The 18,801-nt window shown below is 42.4% G+C and overlaps 1 protein-coding gene across 1 annotated transcript; it reads left to right on the forward strand.

Moving 5' to 3' along the window:
- The first annotated feature begins 1,965 nt into the window (after positions 1-1,965).
- On the forward strand, positions 1,966-16,917 carry LOC114688514 (cancer/testis antigen 55-like). Its single transcript, XM_037198805.1, has 5 exons — positions 1,966-2,176; positions 10,340-10,401; positions 11,917-12,058; positions 15,292-15,404; positions 16,170-16,917. The coding sequence occupies exons 1-5, from the start codon at positions 2,086-2,088 to the stop codon at positions 16,359-16,361; spliced, it is 600 nt and encodes a 199-aa protein (XP_037054700.1). The 5' UTR covers positions 1,966-2,085; the 3' UTR covers positions 16,362-16,917.
- Positions 16,918-18,801: the final 1,884 nt, after the last annotated feature.

Here is an 18,801-nt window from a genome sequence, read left to right on the forward strand (position 1 = left end):
CTCTGAGTTTAAGGCCAGTTTGGTCTACAGAGTGAGTTCCAGGACGCCAGGGCTACACAGAGAAACCCTGTCTTGAAAGACAAAAATAACAACAACAACAAAAAAAAATCAGAAGGAGAAGAAAACTCAGCAATGTGCATTTAACTCGGTTTATTTTATTTTGGTTTTTCGAGACAGGGTTTCTCTGTGTAGTTTTGGTGCCTGTCCTGGATCTCGCTCTGTAGACCAGGCTGGCCTTGAACTCACAGAGATCTGCCTGGCTCTGCCTCCTGAGTACTGGGATTAAAGGCGTGCACCACCACCACCCGGTTTAACTCGGTTTAGCGGCAAGTTCTCTAGCCACAGATTTGGGTTGTCAGATGTCGTTGTGCCATTTATTGTAATGGTCCTCAGACCTTCTACCAGCTTAAACAGAGCTCCTTTGTCTTTCAAGTTAATCTGTGTTAAGGCAATGGTGGTACATGTCTTCCTGTTCTGTGGACCAGCTGCCCCACCTGGCCTTCCTCTTGATGATGCAATAAGGGACCCCTATCTTGAGACATAAGGAAGGCAGGAAGACCACGAGCGCTCTGTTGGTTATGTGGGATCTAACCTGTACTTGGGGGTGAATTTGAGCATAGCAGGAGCCGTTTTGATGGTCTGGTTAATCCAAGCAGCACTTTCTGACCCCCACAGCTGGGATGTAGCAGGGACATCTGAAAAAGCAGATAAGGTCTCCTTTGAGAGGCATGTCCTGTGCAGTGTCGTAAGTTCTTGGTTTTTTTCTCCTCAGATGGAGGATTCTCCATCTTTTTGGCCTCCTAACAGCAGACGCTGGGCTCACCTTTCCCCTTGGCCTTCTTTCCTTGCAGCACACTACTTGGCTGGGGGAGAGAGGCACATGACAAATTGTGTTTATCCAGTCATCCTCTGAAATAGATTCCCAGTGTGATTCCATTTCCTCATTCTTGCTTTTGTTTCCAGTGCTTCTGTCGGGAAATTATTGCTTTTTTTTTTTTTTTAACAATTTAGAGCAATAATTTGTTTCTGTAAAAAACAGTAATGTTTGTTTCCTGTATTTTCCTCTAGCAGAAATGGTCCAGTAGAATGTGATAGCTCGTGTTTGTAATCCGAGCATTCAGGAAGCTGAGACATCCTTTATTTATCTTTTTTTAAATATAAACATCTTGACTTTTATTTATTTTTTGTTGTTGTTTTGTTTATTAAGAAATTTTCTGTTCATTTTACATACCAAGATCCCCCTCTCCTCCCTCCTTCCCACCCAACTCACCCCCCATTCCAGCCTCCTCCAAGGCAAAGTCTCCCATGGGGAGTCAGCAGAGCCGGCTACATTCAATTGAGGCAGGTCCAAGCCCCTCCCCCTACACCAAGGCTGTGTAATGTCTCCCACCATAGGCACTGGGCTCAAAAGAGCCCGCCCATGCACCAAGGATGGATCCTGATTCCACTGCCTGCGGGCCCCCTAAACAGTTCAAGTTAAACAACTGCTGAGATATCCTTTAATCACAGCACTCAGGAGGCAGAGGCAGGAGAATCTCTGTGAGTTCGAGGGCAGCCTGGTCTACAGAGTGAGTCCCAAGACAGCCAGAGCTGTTACACAGAGAAACCCTGTCTCAAAAAAGCAAAACAAACAAACAAAAAGAAATAAAAAAGAAAAGGAAGCTGAGACAAGAAGATTGCCACGAGTTTGAGGTAGCCTGGGTTGGAGTGAAATCCTATTTCAAAAACAAAACAACAATAACCACCACAACAAACCACATAAAAGTGTACGGGTGGAGGCTATTTTAGATTGATCCCAGCTCTACGCGATAGGATAAACTGTGTAGTCCGGCCTTCCAACTTCCCACAACTCGTAGCCTTCTCTGAGTAATCTACACTCCTATTGGCTGGTTGAGCGGGTACGCCCGTGCTCCACACGTGGCAGTCTTGCCACAGTCAGAGCCTAGAGGGGATGTACAAAGAACAGTAGACTAGCCTCTGAGAGCGCGCCTGTGATAAGGCTTCTCCTGGGAGACAGAGAACTAGACAGCAGGAAGCCTCACTCCTGGTACCACTTGGTGCTCAAGCTTGCTCAGACAACAAACCATGCACCGGCTAATTTCCAGATTTCGTGCCTTCTTTCGGAGGAAAGCGGACCCAGAGGAAGAGAGAGACCAGAAGCGGAGGCTCTTGCAAGGTACTGCCCTAATTTTTTTCCCCAAAGAGACCTTCTCTTAGAGGTATGTCCCATCTCCATCTGGAGTCTGAAGAACTTAGAAAACTTCTCCATGGCTTACTTGGCGCCATCTTTTTTTGTTTGTTTGTTTTTATTTTTTTATTTTATTTTATTTATTTATTTTTTTTTTGAGACAGGGTTTCTCTGTTTAGTTTTGGTGCCTGTCCTGGATCTCGCTCTGTAGACCAGGCTGGCCTTGAACTCACAGAGATCCGCCTGGCTCTGCCTCCCGAGTGCTGAGATTAAAGGCATGCGCCACCACCGCCCGGTTTTGTAGCGCCATTTTGTAGCAGTGGGGCATCCCCAGCCTTACTCCGTGCCCTCCGCCGCCGCCCGCTGGATCGTCTTGCACAGATTCACTCTAGAACTTTCCTGCCAAAAGGAATGACAAAAGGCAAAGAGAAAATAATGACAAAGGCAAAATAATGGGGACTACAGAGAGTAGTTAAGAGCATTTTTGATTTTTAGATGACCCGGGTTCAGTTCCCAGCACCCACATTGCTACTCACAACTGCCTATAACTAGTTCTCTGGGTTCCAAAGTAGTCTGTCCTCCAAGGGCATGCGGTACACATACATACACTCAGGCACGTGTGTGTACACACATGCGCAAACACACACACACACACACAATTTTTCTTTTAAAAAAATTAAAATAAGCCAGGCCGTGGTGGCGCACGCCTTTAATCCCAGCACTCGTGAGGCAGAGGCAGGCAGATCTCTGTGAGTTCAAGGCCACGCTGGTCTACCGAGTGAGTTCCAGGAAAGGCAGGGCTGTTACACAGAGAAACCCTGTCTTAAAAAACAAAGAAACAAACAAAAAAAAAAAACCAAAAATCTCTGAAATAGAAAGGACAAAGTATGACAAAAGACAAAGAAGGCAGGGTGTTTGAGGGGTGAGAAGCCATTTCAGTATTGATAGTTGCTGGGCGAGGGAGAGCCCCTTTTCTCTAAGGAGGTGACCACTGATAGGCCGACCACACTCCAAGGCAGGCACTAGACCAAAGAGTATTTGGGCAACACAGGTTGGACTTGATGGCCTGAAAAGAAACCCAGGGAGAGACTACTGTACTGGGTGACCGGGGAGGTGGGGTGAATCTGGGAGGAACCGGAGCAAGTGGGCTGTGTCAATAGGGCCCAAATATATTGTAGGAAATTCTTTTTTTTTTTAATTTTATTTATTTTATTTTACAATACCATTGAGTTCTACATATCAGCCACGGGTTCCCCTATTCTCCCCCCTCCTGCCCCCCTCCCCTTACCCCCAGCCTACCCTCCATTCCCACTTCCTCCAGGGCAAAGCCTCCCCCAGGACTGCGATCAACCTGGTAGACTCAGTCCAGGCAGGTCCGGTCCCTTCCTCCCAGACTAAGCCAAGTGTCCCTGCATAAGCTCCAGGTTTCAAACAGCCAACTCATGCAATGAGCACAGGACTTGGTCCCACTGCCTAGATGCCTCCCAAACTGATCAAGCCAATCAACTGTCTCACCTATTCAGAGGGCCTGATCCAGCTGGGGGCCCCTCAGCCTTTGGTTCATAGTTCATGTGTTTCCATTCGTTTGGCTATTTTTTTTTCAATAATTGAGAAAACCGAAATTTATTATAAGCCACAGTCGTCCTAGGGACCTCCATGCTATATATATATATAGCCTCCATGGTTCTATGGGCTGTGGTCTGATTGTTCTTTATTTTATATCTAGAATCCACTTATGAGTGAGTACATACCATGACTGTCTTTCTGGGTTTGGGTTACCTCACTCAGGATGATTTTTTCTAGTTCCATCCATTTGCCTGCAAATTTCATGCTTTCATTGTTTTTCTCTGCTGAGTAGTACTCCATTGTGTATATGTACCACATTTTTTCCATCCATTCTTCCGTTGATGGGCATCTAGGTTGTTTCCAGGTTCTGGCTATTACAAATAGTGCTGCTATGAACATAGCTGAGCATGTATCATTATGGTATGAATCAGCATTCCTTGGGTATATGCCCAAAAGTGGGATGGCTGGGTCTTGAGGTAGTTTGATTCCTAATTTTCTGAGAAACCGCCATACTGATTTCCACAGTGGTTGTACAAGTTTACATTCCCACCAACAGTGGAGGAGTGTTCCCTTTGCTCCACATCCTCTCCAACATTGACTGTCATTGGTGTTTTTGATCGTAGCCATTCTGACAGGTGTAAGGTGGTATCTCAGAGTCGTTTTGATTTGCATTTCTCTGATGATTAAGGATGTTGAGCATTTCTTTAAATGTCTTTCAGCCATTTGTAGTTCTTGTTTTGTGAATTCTCTGTTTAGCTCTTTAGCCCATTTTTTAATTGGACTGTTCAGTGCTTTGATGTCTAGTTTCTTGAGTTCTTTATATATTGTGGAGATCAATCCTCTGTCAGATGTGGGGTTGGTGAAGATCTTTTCCCATTCTGTTGGCTGTCTTTTTGTCTTATTGATTGTGTCTTTTGCCCTGCAAAAACTTCTCAGTTTCGAGAGGTCCCATTTATTAATTGTTGTGCTCAGGGTCTGTGCTGTTGGTGTTTTATTTAGGAAATGGTCTCCGGTGCCAGTGCATTTAAGAGTGCTTCCTACTTTCTTTTCTATTAAGTTTAGTGTAACTGGATTTATGTTCAGGTCTTTGATCCACTTGGACTTGAGTTTTGTGCATGGTGACAGATATGGATCTATTTGTAATCTTTTACATATTGACATCCAGTTATGCCAGCACCATTTGTTGAGGAAATTCTTAAAGAATTAATTCAATAAGTTTTTGAAACAGGGTCTCTCTGTAGTTTTGGTGCCTGTCCGGGATCTCGCTCTGAACTCACAGAGATCTGCCTGCCTCCGCCTCCCGAGTCCTGGGATTAAAGGAGTGCACCACCACCGCCCGGCATGGGTTAATTGGGTGTTTTGTTTGTTTGTTTGTTTTTGTTTTGTTTTTCAAGACAGGGTTTCTCTGTGTAACAGTCCTGCTGTCCTGGCACTTACTCTATAGGCTGGTCTCGAACTCAGAGACCCTCCCAAGTGCTGGGATTAAAGGCGTGCATCATCACTGCCTGGCTAATTAATTTTTAAACAAAGAAGGCAGAGTTAGGAAGTGAGAGAAAGGGTGGAGGTATGAGAGAGGAGGTGTCTGTGTTTCTTTTTTTTTTTTTTTTTGAACTTTAAAAAAATTTTTAGCTGGGCGGTGGTGGCGTACGCCTTTAATCCCAGTACTCGGGAAGCAGAGGCAGGCGGATCTCTGTGAGTTCGAGGCCAGCCTGGTCTACAGAGCGAATTCCAGGAAAGGCGAAAAGCTTACACAGAGAAACCCTGTCTCGAGAAAAAAAAAATTATAGATTATGTATTCCTATGTAAGTGAGGTTACCATCGACTCACAATTTTTCCTGCTTTAGTTTACTGTAGGTTACAGGAAAATTCCTTTTGTTTTTACCGTAGTAGTGGATCTTCTACTTTGGTGGTGATTTTATTTTATCATAAGAACTTATCTTTTTTTCTTTTCTTTGTGGTGTCTGTCTGTGTGTGTGTGTGTGTGTGTGTGTGTGTGTGTGTGTGTGTGTGTACAGTTATGCAACAGCACATGTCAGAAGGTCAGAGGACAACTTGTAGGAGTCAGTTCTCTCCTGCCATTTTGAAGGATCAAGGAATCCAATCCAGGTATCAGGCCTGGGAGCAAGCAACTCTACCCAATGAGCCATTTTGCCAGCCCGTTCATTTTGTCTCTTAACTGAGCACATGTTTGTATCTATTAACCAACTTTCTGTTACTATGATAAAATGCCTGAGACAAATTAACTTAGAAGAAGAAAGGCTTCTTGGGGCTCACACTTTCAGAGTGTTCTGTCAGTAGTTACTTGACTGTGTTTCTGGAATTCTGGCAAGACAGAACATCCTGGTGGGAAGATGTAGTAGATCAGAGTTGTTCAACTCAGGACAGGCAGGAAGGAGAGAAAAAGATAAATTTCATAACAAAGCCCTTCATCCTCCCAATTCACCAAGGTATATGAATTCATAAATAGAATTACTCAGCAAATGAGGTCATGGCTTTCCTAATCCAAAGGCTTCACTTTTGAACACTGCTCCCTGCTTCAAACTCACAGAGATCCACCTGTCTCTGCCTCCCAAGTGCTGGGATTAAAAGCGTGCACCTCCACAATCTGGCAGGGATCAAGCTTTTAATACGTTAGCTTATAGATGGCATTTAAAACCAACCTATAATAGGAACCAAGCAAGTGAATCATATATCTGTGGTCAATAAGAAGATAGGAATCAAAGTTTACTTGCTCACTTTGTATCCCTAAATACATGCCCTGGATTCTGCCACTGATTACTTGTACAATGGATTATTTTAAGAGTATGTATTTCATTAGTTAGAGTCCAGTAAATAGTTTGAAATGGCTGGGTTGAATGGCATCCCTCCTCTAAATTATGTCAATTCTAATTAATTGTATCAATTCTAATTAACTATAATTTATATTCAAAGGCTCTGGCTTTTTTTTTTTTTTCTTGAGACAGGGTTTCTCTGTGTAGTTCTGGAGCCTATCCTGGAACTCACTCTGTAGAGCAGGCTGGCCTCGAACTCACAGAGATCCGCCTGCCTTTGCCTCCTGAGTGCTGGGATTAAGGCATGCACCACCATCGCCTCGCCAAAGATTCTGGCTTTAAGGCCTGAAAATATCATTACTGTTCACAAGCATCCTCACAAAAGAAGCTCTAGTATCATGTCCGTGCTACAGACAAGTCAGGTAGGCAAGCAGCAAAGAGTGCCCATCTGGTTTGTGGCCCAGCAGAACTCAGACCCTGATACCCAGATCGAACAAACAAAAGAAAACACACATACAACGTCCATGCAACCAGGATGTAAACCTAGCCAATCTCCCTCCAGAATCTTGCATACTTAATCATTGCTTACTAACCTAATTCCTATTGTTGTGCCCGTGTCTCGAGACCCCCGAGCAAGACCATCACAGGGTTGATACCTGATGCAAAACACACAGGGGTTTATTGATAACAAGCAAGCCGGGGCTTGGTCCATGTCCAACACTCCGACCCAGCGGGTGGAGGAGGACGGCCCTGAGTTCTCGGGGTGAGGGGTTTTTAAAGGGAAAAACCGCAAGCAGGGTGGTTGGTACAAGTCTTTGCATCATGTGATTGGATGAGGGTGTGTAAACTTTGAATTTAATGGTTGGGGGTTACAGTTATCATTTTTGGGCAGGCCTGGACAAGTCCCAGGCTTTGTCCTTGAGCTGCCATGGAGGCTGGCTGGCCTTGCACGTTCCCATTGACCCATGCACGTAGCTCTAAGTTGGTGAGGGGTTCCAGACAGTAAACAACTGGCTGAACCTTGAACGGTCAGAGTACGTGCAGAAAGGGAGCTACTGGAAGGACTAGGTCTTTTGTTCTCGGCCCTCCCAGAAACTGCTTGCTCAAGTCTCAGGAAACTGAAACTGAGGCCTGACCTCTGAGAGAAGACTGACAGCCTGTATGGCTGTTTGGTCCTCTCACTATCTCAAATCAAAATCACTTTACTTCTAGACTTAGAAGTTGGTATCATCACAGCTTTCTTTTGTAGTGTGTGTTTGTGCTTGAGAATAATTTACACACATATATTTTTTTCTTACTCATCATTTAGATGACGCACAAACCATGCGGGGAGTTGCGACAGGGTCCTGCAGTGACTATGGTTGCATTCATGAGCGCATCCTCTTCAATGCTGGTGTCATGCCAGGCAATGAACCTCTGCAAGTTAAACCAGAGGCTCCTGCCCTTACGGAAGTAGACCAAATCACTCACGGATCTAATGCAATCACAGTAAGAGTTGTACATTCTGGGTACTTTCTTATTTCTGGCTTCTATTTCGTCAGCCCCTCTTTAATAGGCATGTTGCTGTGGATGGAAGCTGGTCTAACTTAGAGGACTGTATAGGATATCTGTTATATTTTTGTATTAGTATTTATTTAGAAAAGTATAAATTGTGTTATCTATTCCTCAGTTTTTAACAATGACTATTAGAATGTATATTATTCTGTAACTTTTTCCTATAATGCAAATAATGGATATGTGCTATTTGATAAGTAGTTACTATGTGAAAAGACATGTACTTTAATCATTTTTTTTAAATAGCTTTATTGAAGTATGATTTACTTACCATGGAGTTCTCCAAGTTGCAAACATTTTCAGATTCCCAGAATCTGTATCTAGCTCCCCAGTTCGGGTATTTACACTTCAGTCTGTGTATCTGAATTAAGCTTATTGTTATTAGTGTACTCATTGATACCATCAGCAGCGGGATGTGAAACTCCCTATTTGTCAGGGCCGGCAAGAGTGGAAGTATTGTCAATCCTTGCCATTTCTAGCCATCTAAGTGAAAAGCCAGCCAGGCTTCCACATGTAGTAGGGCTTCCTGTTAGTTGGAGACAGGGCACTGAGAGGTCAGAGGGTGCACTGGATTACCCACAGAGTATGCGAGCCTGTTGCTTCGTTTATGGATAAAACAGAATAAATAACTAACCATGAGGAAGTTGGTATTGACAGCTGGAGATGGAAGTTACATAGAGGGAGAAACTGGGGTTTTCAAAATTAGAAACATGAAAATGAATTTATATGAATCAAATTTCATTCATTTATGCCCCCCAAGACCAAATTTAATTAATAAGGCCCCATAAATCAGGAACACCACAATTTCAGTTACTCCTTTACAACGTGTTATGCCTGTAGCTACATTTGGAGGATGAAAACGCCATTAAATCTTTAAACCTCACTAAAGTGCCATCAGCTTCCATGAGAGTAAGAAGCAGGGCCATGGGTCACTCTGAGAAGTGCTTGCTGCATAACGTGAAGACCTGAGCCAGCACCCAGTTAAAAGCTGGCTGCAGCAGCATGACCTTTAGTCCCAGTGCTGAAGAGCAGAGACAGGAGAGTTCCTAGAGCCTGCTGGCCAGCCAGTCTAGGCAGTCATGGCGTTCTGGTTGGGTGAGAGAGGCTATCTTGAAAAATAAAGTGGAGAACAATTGAAAAAGATCCCAGTGTGGGCCTCCGACTTCCACGCATACAGGCATGAACATCTCCCAGCCACCGCTTCCCAGAAAACACACACACACACACACACACACACACACACACACACACACACACACACCACAAGGACAGGATAAATCAACAGTTTCTCCTTCTAGACCGTCACATTTGAGCATGGATTCAATCACTCTTACTTGCCTTTTCCTAGGAACATAGCAACAGAAGTCCACTCACTCCAGACAGGGCACCAAAACAGACCAGTGTTTCTACCCAGGTCTAACTTGGGTATATAGTGAACTTATTGGAGTCTTACAGGGGGATTGGTTATAAGACAACAGGTGACTTAAAGTCAGCTCTGTCACCAAACAGTGCACCCTAGCATTCATTGGTGATGACTTCTAAAAGCTGCCCCCCTGGAACTCTGGACAATTTGGAGGAAATAGCTACAATAGGAGTCATTTACAATAAGACTAGGCACAAGGGGTGTGGAAAGCTGGGAGGAGTGGAGGGAGGGAAGGCTGTGGTCGGGATGTATTGCATGAGAGAAGAATAAATAAAAATTAAAACAATTAAAAAGGAAACAATAAATACGGGAACTGAGGGAAAAGTCATTTGCAAAAAAAACAACATATGGATCTCTTAAACAACGCAAACACATTATGTCCCACAGACCAAATCAGTTCAGGTACAAGTTCATGCAAGTAGTCTCCTTAATTTTCCCAGTTCATTCCATGCCCCAGGGAACTCTTCAAGAGGCAGGACAAATCCAGCTGGGTGCATTCTGGCCAATCTGCAGCATAAACTGTTGCCCCAGGATGGAGAGAGCAGCTTGAGCTCTGGGTGAAGCCCGAGGCTGGGGGTCAGAGGGGCAGAGATGAGTGAGGAGTAGGGCGGTGCTGGGTCTGTGCACTGGTGTTCTCTTCCTCATTCAGAGGACCTGATAAAAGAGCAAGACGCCCATGTTTGCAAGGTAACAAAGTCTAGTTTGCTGTCCCAGGTCACACGGGCGTCCTTGAGATCGCAGACTGTCGTTGGCCCTGCATGGCTCACCATAGCAGCCTCAGCACAGCTTCCTTGGTGGCTTTCCAACAGCATTGCTTGCTTTTCCTCTTCCCTTCAGCAGGGTATCACTCCCTACCAGGGCACTCAGGGGCTCTGCAGGCTTCAGGAGCCACAGCAGATGTGAGAGCAGGACCTGAGCTGGATCAGGAAACAATAAAGCCCAGGGACACTAGATGCTCATAGCGTGGGCTAGCAGCTGTGGGAGCTCTCACTGGAAAATTTTGAGCATGAAATTCTGCTCCTGAGTGCTAATCCTACATGTATATATTAGGCAAATAGGTAGTGTATTAGATTATAAGTTGTATGTCCAACTGTGTGGAATGGAGCCACTAAAGTATGACATTTCCTTTTTGTGGAATGTCATGTTATCTTTTAAAAAGTTAAAGCAAACTGACTTATTTGTGCTCATTTGGTTATATATTTACTACACATGTGTAATATTACATTTTCCTTTAAAATAGTGTATAGGTAAATAATCTGGAACAAGGTAGGTATGAGTGTTATAGTCTAGGGAAGAAAGTTACAGACCACTACACATGTAAAGCCACATGGGAGTCCTTTAGTAGCTGACAATGGAGAGCAGACTCTTGCCATAAAGAACTCTTGGCCTGAAGCTCAGGGGTACAGAGTTTATAAAGGCAAAAAACCACAGTGATACCATTGTCAGGTATAGGTCAGGGGGACCTTATTATATTAGTTTTGGTTATGCATTAAATAGAAATTTTGGTTATACATCCAGGCAATGGTGAAGGTCATAGAAAGTCCCTAATGTGTGGCCAAGATTGATGTGACTGTTCAGTTAATTAGGGATTGAAAATGGCCTGAGCAGACACAAAATGGAGTCAGGGCAAGATGTTGTTATCTTGGTCACTTCATGAGAACATGGCCAGTGGTTATTGCATAGGAAAATGATTTCGGAATTATGTATAATTTTCTTGCTTTTCTATTTTTTACATTTTATATGCTGAACATACCTTGTTTTTGTAATGAGAAAAACAAAACATCAGGTAAAGATGATTATAATCCTAAGAAATGAGAATTTAGATACCCTCCCCCTCCTTTTTTTTTTTTTTTTACTTTAGATACAGTCCTAACTTAACTGTGATTTTTAGACCCTCCAGCCTTGGTTGTTTTCTTCCCTGTCATGGGAAAGTCAGCCTGACCCTGCTTAGCTTCCAAGATCACATGAGACTGATAGTATTTAAGGTGGTATATACCTCTAGATTTATTTTCTCAAATTTATCTTGACATTCTTTTGTCTCCCTAGATGCTCTGTTCTGGAATCTTAGCGTTTATTTCCCTCCTTTTTCTGTATTGATGCTGGCTTATCAATTGCAATCAATGTGGCATACCAATGCAAGATGCTAATGATAAGAGAAGCTAAAGATTGATTAGTGAAAATTGTGGCAACTCTATTTTCTTCTCAGTTTTTCTAATCTACTCTAAAACTACAGTAAAAATGATACGAAGCTCAAGCATCATTCCATCAGCACATGCCAATTTATGTGCCAGTTGTCTATGATCATTATTTTAATTATTGAATAGATTTTTAGGGTAGAATTCAAAATTTTTAACTTCAGTTTGTTTGAAGTAACCATTTTTACTTTATTTATTTGTTTATTTACTATTTTCCAGGTGGATGCTTACTGTGATGGCCATGGTGATGACCCGTCAGCATCTCACATGACAATGTCACTTGACTGTATCACCTCTCTAATAGATGATGCTGACCATATTAATCACGAACTATTTTTCTCTCTAGACATTGTCTGTAAAGGTACACTTCACATTTTTATTTATTTACTTATTTTCTGGTTCCTTTGAGACAGAATTTCTCTGTGTAACCTAGCTGTCCTGGAACTTGCTCTGTAGACCAGGCTGGTCTTGAACCCACAGAGATTTGCCTGCCTCTGCCTCCTGCCTGAGTGCTGGGATTAAAAGCATACACCATCATCCAGCTTGTATTTTTAAATTTAAAATTAGGTGTCACTCATTTGAAGTATTATGAGTTGGACTAAGGAATATCTTCAAATTTGGAACATGCTAATTTGACAAGAGGATTTTGTATTACATCTAAGACTGCAGTACACTTGGGTCTTTGGATGTATTGAACTCAGCCCCGTGCTTGTTAGGCAAGGTCTGTACTACTGAGCTGTGTTCCCAATCCGATACTTGGCTCTTATCAGTGGCACTTCAATATTTGAAGTGGAATGTTGGAGTTTGAAAATAAGGTACAGCAAGGGACATCAAAAAAATCTCATACTATAATTTGTTACTTTTTTTTTTTTTTTTTTGGTTTTTCGAGACAGGGTTTCTCTGCGTAGCTTTGCGCCTTTCCTGGAGCTCACTTGGTAGCCCAGGCTGTCCTTGAACTCACAGAGATCCGCCTGGCTCTGCCTCCCGAGTGCTGGGATTAAAGGTGTGCGCCACCACCGCCCGGCCCAATTTGTTACATTTTAATTTATTTGGGTACACTAATATTTGTGCAACTTTTTAATTTTGTAGGTATTTAATTTCTATTCTAACACTATTACATGAGTGAAAAGATATTTCATAATACTTCAAGTGCTTTAAAATAAGGCTCAGAAAAAGCCCTCTCTCCCTCCCTCCCTACCTCTCTTTCTCTCTCTCTCTCTCTCTCTCTCTCTCTCTCTCTCTCTCTCTCTCTCTCTGTGTGTGTGTATTCAGTCTATTTGTATTTATTGTTTCATATCTAAAGCAATGGTGTTAATTTAAAGAGACTATTGGACTTTTATTTGGCTCAGTTGAGAGTTCTAAATATTGAGGGCAGAAGACAAAATATAGAAGGCTTCATTAAATCTTTATAAAAAAAAGAGAGCTCATAGTATTGGGAGAGACAGACAAGTGACTCCATTAAAATACTCTGGATGAGCTGGGTGGTGGGCGGCGCGGCGGCGGCGGCGGCGGCGGCGGCGGCGGCGGCGCACGCCTTTAATCCCAGCACTCCGGAGGCAGAGGCAGGCAGATCTCTGTGAGTTCAAGGCCAGCCAGGTCTACAGAGCGAGATCCAGGACAGGCACCAAGACTACACAGAGAAACCCTGTCTTGAAAAAACCAAAAAGAAAAAAAAAGTCTGGATGCAAAGCAACAGTGGCAAAGCTGTAAGAACGGCAGTGATGGTGGAAATTCGAGAAGGCTGACTGGGCTGTGCACTGTTCAGGCTGGACTTTATACCTTGCTGTTCAGTGTCTGCGCCTTTAACGATTAAGTTGGAGGACGAAAACAAAATGAAAAATAATAGTTTGATGCATAATGAAATGCAAATCTAATGAAATGTAAACTTGATACCTTTATTATTATAAGGCTTCCTCCCACCTTGAGACAGGGACTTCCTATATTGCCTAGTTTTGTCTCAAACTTCTAAACTCATGACATCTTCCTTCATCAGCTTTCCAGGTACCAGGCTGGATTTTGAAAGATGAATGGAAGTAAAAACAAATTTTACTCACTGTAGCTTAATCAGGTGCCATTTAACTTGGATAAAAAGAGTGATATTGTCCCAGTATACAGAGCTGCTTTCTACCTAACCTTTCTTGAATGTAAGAACCTGAACTTGATCTTGGTTGTTATCTCAGGAACCCTCCCACGATGACTGTTTGGTGGTGTCTAGAATTTTACAACATGTTTCCCCAGAAATTCTCACATTTCAGAGGAAAGGGTCCCTGTGATTGCTAAGTTCTAAAGATAATTGATTAGCCTGTTACTTTACTAAACAGGAAGTCATCAACTACAGGAAGGATGCTAGAAATACTCTTCTCAGAGTGGAAAGAACTTGCACAGGTTTGTAGTGCAAAGGATATGACTAAAGGTGCTGAAGAGAGCAGGAAGAAATGATGAAGTGAAGTCCCTGAGCTATAAATAGAGGATAGGTCCCAAGGCATAAGTGGGGAGATCTACCTTTGTGAAATGGAGTTAGTCATATATTAGCAGACTTTTTTAGGGTAAGAAAGACAGTGGCTAAAAAAGAAGTTTTGCTGATCACTAGCACTGGAAACAAATCTTAAAGGCCCTAGCCAGGCATATATAAAATTATCATAATAAGTGCTATTAATACTTATGAAACCCAGTGAAAATAGCAAACAGTTCCTTATTATTATTGTGTGTTGCTAGAAATCAAATCACATGCTAAGTAAGCTACAGCCTCAATAATTTCTTTAATGAGACACTAAAAGAAGGCAAATCCTGTAGTTTTGCCCTATACTGAGGAATGAATATGTTCTTTCCTTCCTGTTCGTTAGACAGATTTCACTACCTCACTTTGTTTTGGTACTGTGTTTTCTTGTAAATGGTACATATGTGAGTGTTATGCCTGAGTGTATGTATATACCACTGCTTGAATGCCTGGTTCCTACAGAGGCCCTGGAGCTGGAGTTACAGGCAGCTGTAGTCTCCATGAGGTTGCTGAACACTGAACCCAGGTCCCCTGCAAGAACAGCAAGTACAGCCGGGTGTTGGTGGTGCACGCCTTTAAACCCATCACTCGGGAGGCAGAGGCAGGCAGGTCTCTGTGAGTTCGAGGTCAGCCTGGTCTACAGAGAGAGTTCCAGGACAACCAAGGTTACACAGAGAAACCATTTGTTTAAAAAAAAAGAAAGAAAGAAATGAAAGAAAACAGTAACTGCCTTTGACTGCAGAACCATCTCTTCAGCCCTTACCTTTTACAAAAATTGTGTCTATTTTTATTTATTTTGTATGTGTGCATTTGTGTACACCACGTGTATGTGTGTGTGTAGGGGCACCTGCAGAGATACTAGAGGAGAGCACAGATAAGCCACAGGTGGCTGTGGGTACTGGGAGCTGAACCTGAGTCCTTTGCAACAGCAGTAAAATCTCTGGACCATCTGTCCAGCCCTGGGGTTCTAAATGTTAAAAATGTACTTTAGACGCAATAGAAACTGTGTCAGGGATAACTTCACAGTAAATGGTGAAATGTCATATTCCCCAAATAAGATACCCCTCTAACTTGATTTTCTCCCATGACTGTTACAGATTTTGAACCTTATAAGGGTGACCTGGTTGAAATTGAGTTTTCTGAGCAGCGAGACACACAGAGCAGAAAGGCCATCTTGATGAAGCCTCTGAAACACCATCATGTAAATGAGGTAGTTCATGTGCTGTACTTCCTTTGTGTCCTCTGCTTAGCTTTCATTTAGTGATCATTTTTGCTGCTCAGGATTATATTACAAGTGTTAGGAAATCTCAAATAATAGCTTTACCAAAATGAGCTTCTGTTCTTATTAAAAATACTGTCATTCTGAATGGAAATGATAAGAATGTAGTACATATGATGAAAATTGAAGTGTATACAGTTTATCTGGGAGGCATCAAAATGTGGTCAGAGCAACAAAACTAGAAAAACAGTGATGAGGTTTCTTGGAATTGTTAAGAAAAATGAGTGGAGTGTCACTTAAACCCCTCCGTGGTATGTGGGTATGATATGGGTAGTAAAAACTGAAAACAAGTTGGCTTGTACTCATTTTGTACCATAAGAAAAATGAAGGAATGTGCTTCTAATGCAACCGACTAAGTAGAGGAAAAATGATAGTCCACTTAACAACACATTCCTTTCTCACTCTTTGTTTTTCAAACAGTCGGTCTTAACTGGAAGTGAACAGTCGTTGTGGGTAATATTTAAAACAAAATTCTCTCAGCAGAGACCTGGTGCTCATCCTCAGGGACTGCTTTCATTGGCCTAAGGTTGGATCTGGACAGGGGTGTGCTTACACAGCACCTAGATGTTGCTATTGTGTAACGTAGGGTGGGAATCTATGATGGGGTGAAGGGGTCTGCTGGCTAGAGCCAGAGAGAAAAGGGGCAGAGTCTGTGACCATGATTTCTCCACTCATTGCTGCCATTTCTCATCCCAGGTTTGTGTTACCAGAGTAGATGGAAGAACTGGGGTGCTGGAAGACACCATCTTTTTCACCTTGGATTCTCTTAAACTTCCTTCTGGATATGTGCCTCAACCAGATGATATTGTCAATGTGGTTGCTGTGCAAAGCATTCAGTCTCAGTATTTGTGGAGAGCAGTCGTAATGGCCCCAGTACAAGGAACATAGGAACCAAGCCTTTTGTATTTCTTCTTCAGTGTTATTTCTAAGTGTAGTGAAGGGCCTACTTTAATGCAATAGTTTGAATTAGTAAGCCAAAATGTATGTTAAATATGTTTTTACTTGAAAACACCCTGGTAATTTTGTTGGAAGTATGGACTCACTTTAGGAAGGTGCCTGATCTATTCAGAGACATACCCAAACTGGCTTTTGTGTACAGCAAAGGAACAACACTTCATATTAGGTTAAATTCTGTTTTCCATGGTCAGGAATGTATTATGTGCTGCTGGTGGCCTTGTTTGTCCTTTGAGTAACATGCAGAGGGAGGCCAGTAAGTGAATGTGTATAATTTAAAGACACAGATGCCTTCAATTCTGATTCCCCTTATGCTGTGTACAATGCTTACTTTTTCCATAGCACTTTTAATTTCCCACTGCCTACTCAGTTTGTTAAATTTAACACCAATCTAATAGAGCCCATCCTTCCATGTTAGAATGCTAGATTCATACATACAGGGTTTTTGCTTATCCATTAGCTTCTCAGCCAGTGTCTGATAGTTGGAGCAGACCGCATATTATTAACTTTAATAATAATAAATGAGTTGTCTGAGCAGCAATACTTTTTACTTGCTGTTCAGTATCTAGGAATGAAATTGTTACGTATGCTATTAGTTGTTTACTTGCTGTTTTTTTGAAACAAAAACATTGCTGTATGGGGTGTGAATCAGCTTCCATGATCTCATTTGTGGGAGAGGTGCAGCCTATCCACAGACAAGAATTGGAACAAATCCAAAGCACCATGAAGGAAGGGGACATGGCTTACTCAAGCTAGAGGCTGCTTCTAAGATTCCATGAGATTACTTGGTTTTTCTTAACAGCATGTACCCAGGTGACTGTACTATTGCGAAGCATGTATCAGTGTGAAGTATCACTGGAAAGTACTGGTGAGCTCTAACACTGTCCTAAGAGTTCACATTCTACCCTATGCCACTGGCCCTGAATAAGTTTGATTATGAATTTGCCTTACGTTTCTAGTAGGCACTCTGTTGTGGGATAATCTTTTTGTACACTGTAAAGATGTGTCTCTGCCTAAGGCACCTGGTTGGTTTAATAAAAAGCTGAACAGCCAATATCTAGGCAAGAGAGGATACGCAGGACTTCCTGGTAGAGAGAGAAAATTGGAGGAATCTAGGTGCTCAGATATTGCTAGCAGACTTGGAGTAAGTTGGACATGCCAAACTGAGGAAAGGTAAAGAGCCACATGACAGAATGTAGATTAAAAAAATAATGGGTTAATTAAGTTATAAGAGCTAGGTGGAAACAAGCCTCAACTCAAGGCCAATTTTCATAATTAATGCAAAGTCTCTGTGTCCTTATTTGTGAGCTGGCAGTCCCAAGGAGAAACTACTATGCACTCCCCACGGCCCTGTGGATTTTACTCCACTTTACAATTAAGACCACAAGAGTGAACTGGTTCAGTCAAAGTAAATTCTAAGTAACTGTGTTATATATCAGACAGTGACCTAGGCATTGGAATAAAATCAAAAGCACCCATGTACAAGTTTTAATGGAACCTGACTCATGTCACTTGTCTCTTTTGTTTCTGACCCCAGGAGCCATAATATAGGAGAGGAAGGCAAGTGGACACTCCGAAAGCTCCAGGTCCCTGTGATTGTCATTTTTAAGCAGCCCTACACCTTGTAGAAATCACAGTGAAGTGATGTGGCCCCTGGTGGGTCAAGCATGTCCCAATGAATGGCCCTACACCCAGGAGTATATGGGCTGCACAAATTGGGTCGAACTGGTTATTTAAAAAAGAGAGAGTATGAAGTTGAGGGGAATATGGGGATAGGGATGGATCTGAGAGAAGTTAGGGGAAGGAGTGGTGGTGAGCATAATCAAAATACACTGTAGGAAAATCTCAAATAATTCGTAAAAATATTTTAAGTGTTATGGTAAAAACAATCATATTATGCTCCCTTGGTGGGATGAGTTTTGTTCTTCTGTACAGGCTGGAAATTTGTGTATCCCATTTATTACATTAGTGAATGAGTGTTCTATTCGGCTTTAAGCTATTCACACCAAGGTACTTTCACCTCTATCTTGAACCAGTATAATGTACTACATAATATGTGTCCCTTTATTTAGCTACTCCCTAAATTGCTCTTTTGGATGGTTTGGAGATTTAAGACTGAATTTTTGGCTACACAGATAACAACTGGCCATTTACATTGCAGCAATATCATTAACCCCGGCTTTTTAAAAGTTGGCGTTTAAGAAAACACAAAGGAGCCAGGTGGTGCACACCCTTAATTCCAGCACTTGGGAGGCAGAGACAGGCGGATCTCTGTGAGTTCAAGGCCAGCCTCGTCTACAGAGCCAAGGCTATTACACAGAGAAATCCTGTCTTGAAAAACAAAAGCAAAAAACTTAAAAAAAAGAAAAGAAAA

The sequence above is a fragment of the Peromyscus leucopus genome, chromosome X, assembly GCF_004664715.2.
Source record: "Peromyscus leucopus breed LL Stock chromosome X, UCI_PerLeu_2.1, whole genome shotgun sequence".
NCBI lineage: Eukaryota > Metazoa > Chordata > Mammalia > Rodentia > Cricetidae > Peromyscus > Peromyscus leucopus.

What these genes read in the sequence shown, in the direction of transcription:
- LOC114688514 (XM_037198805.1), top strand. Translation starts at nt 2,086, where the DNA reads ATGCACCGGCTAATTTCCAGATTTCGTGCCTTCTTTCGGAGGAAAGCG. An exon ending in CTTCAGGAGCCACAGCAGAT is followed by an intron (nt 10,402 to 11,916) that starts GTGAGAGCAGGA and finishes ACTATTTTCCAG; the next exon opens with GTGGATGCTTACTGTGATGG. An exon ending in AACACCATCATGTAAATGAG is followed by an intron (nt 15,405 to 16,169) that starts GTAGTTCATGTG and finishes TTCTCATCCCAG; the next exon opens with GTTTGTGTTACCAGAGTAGA.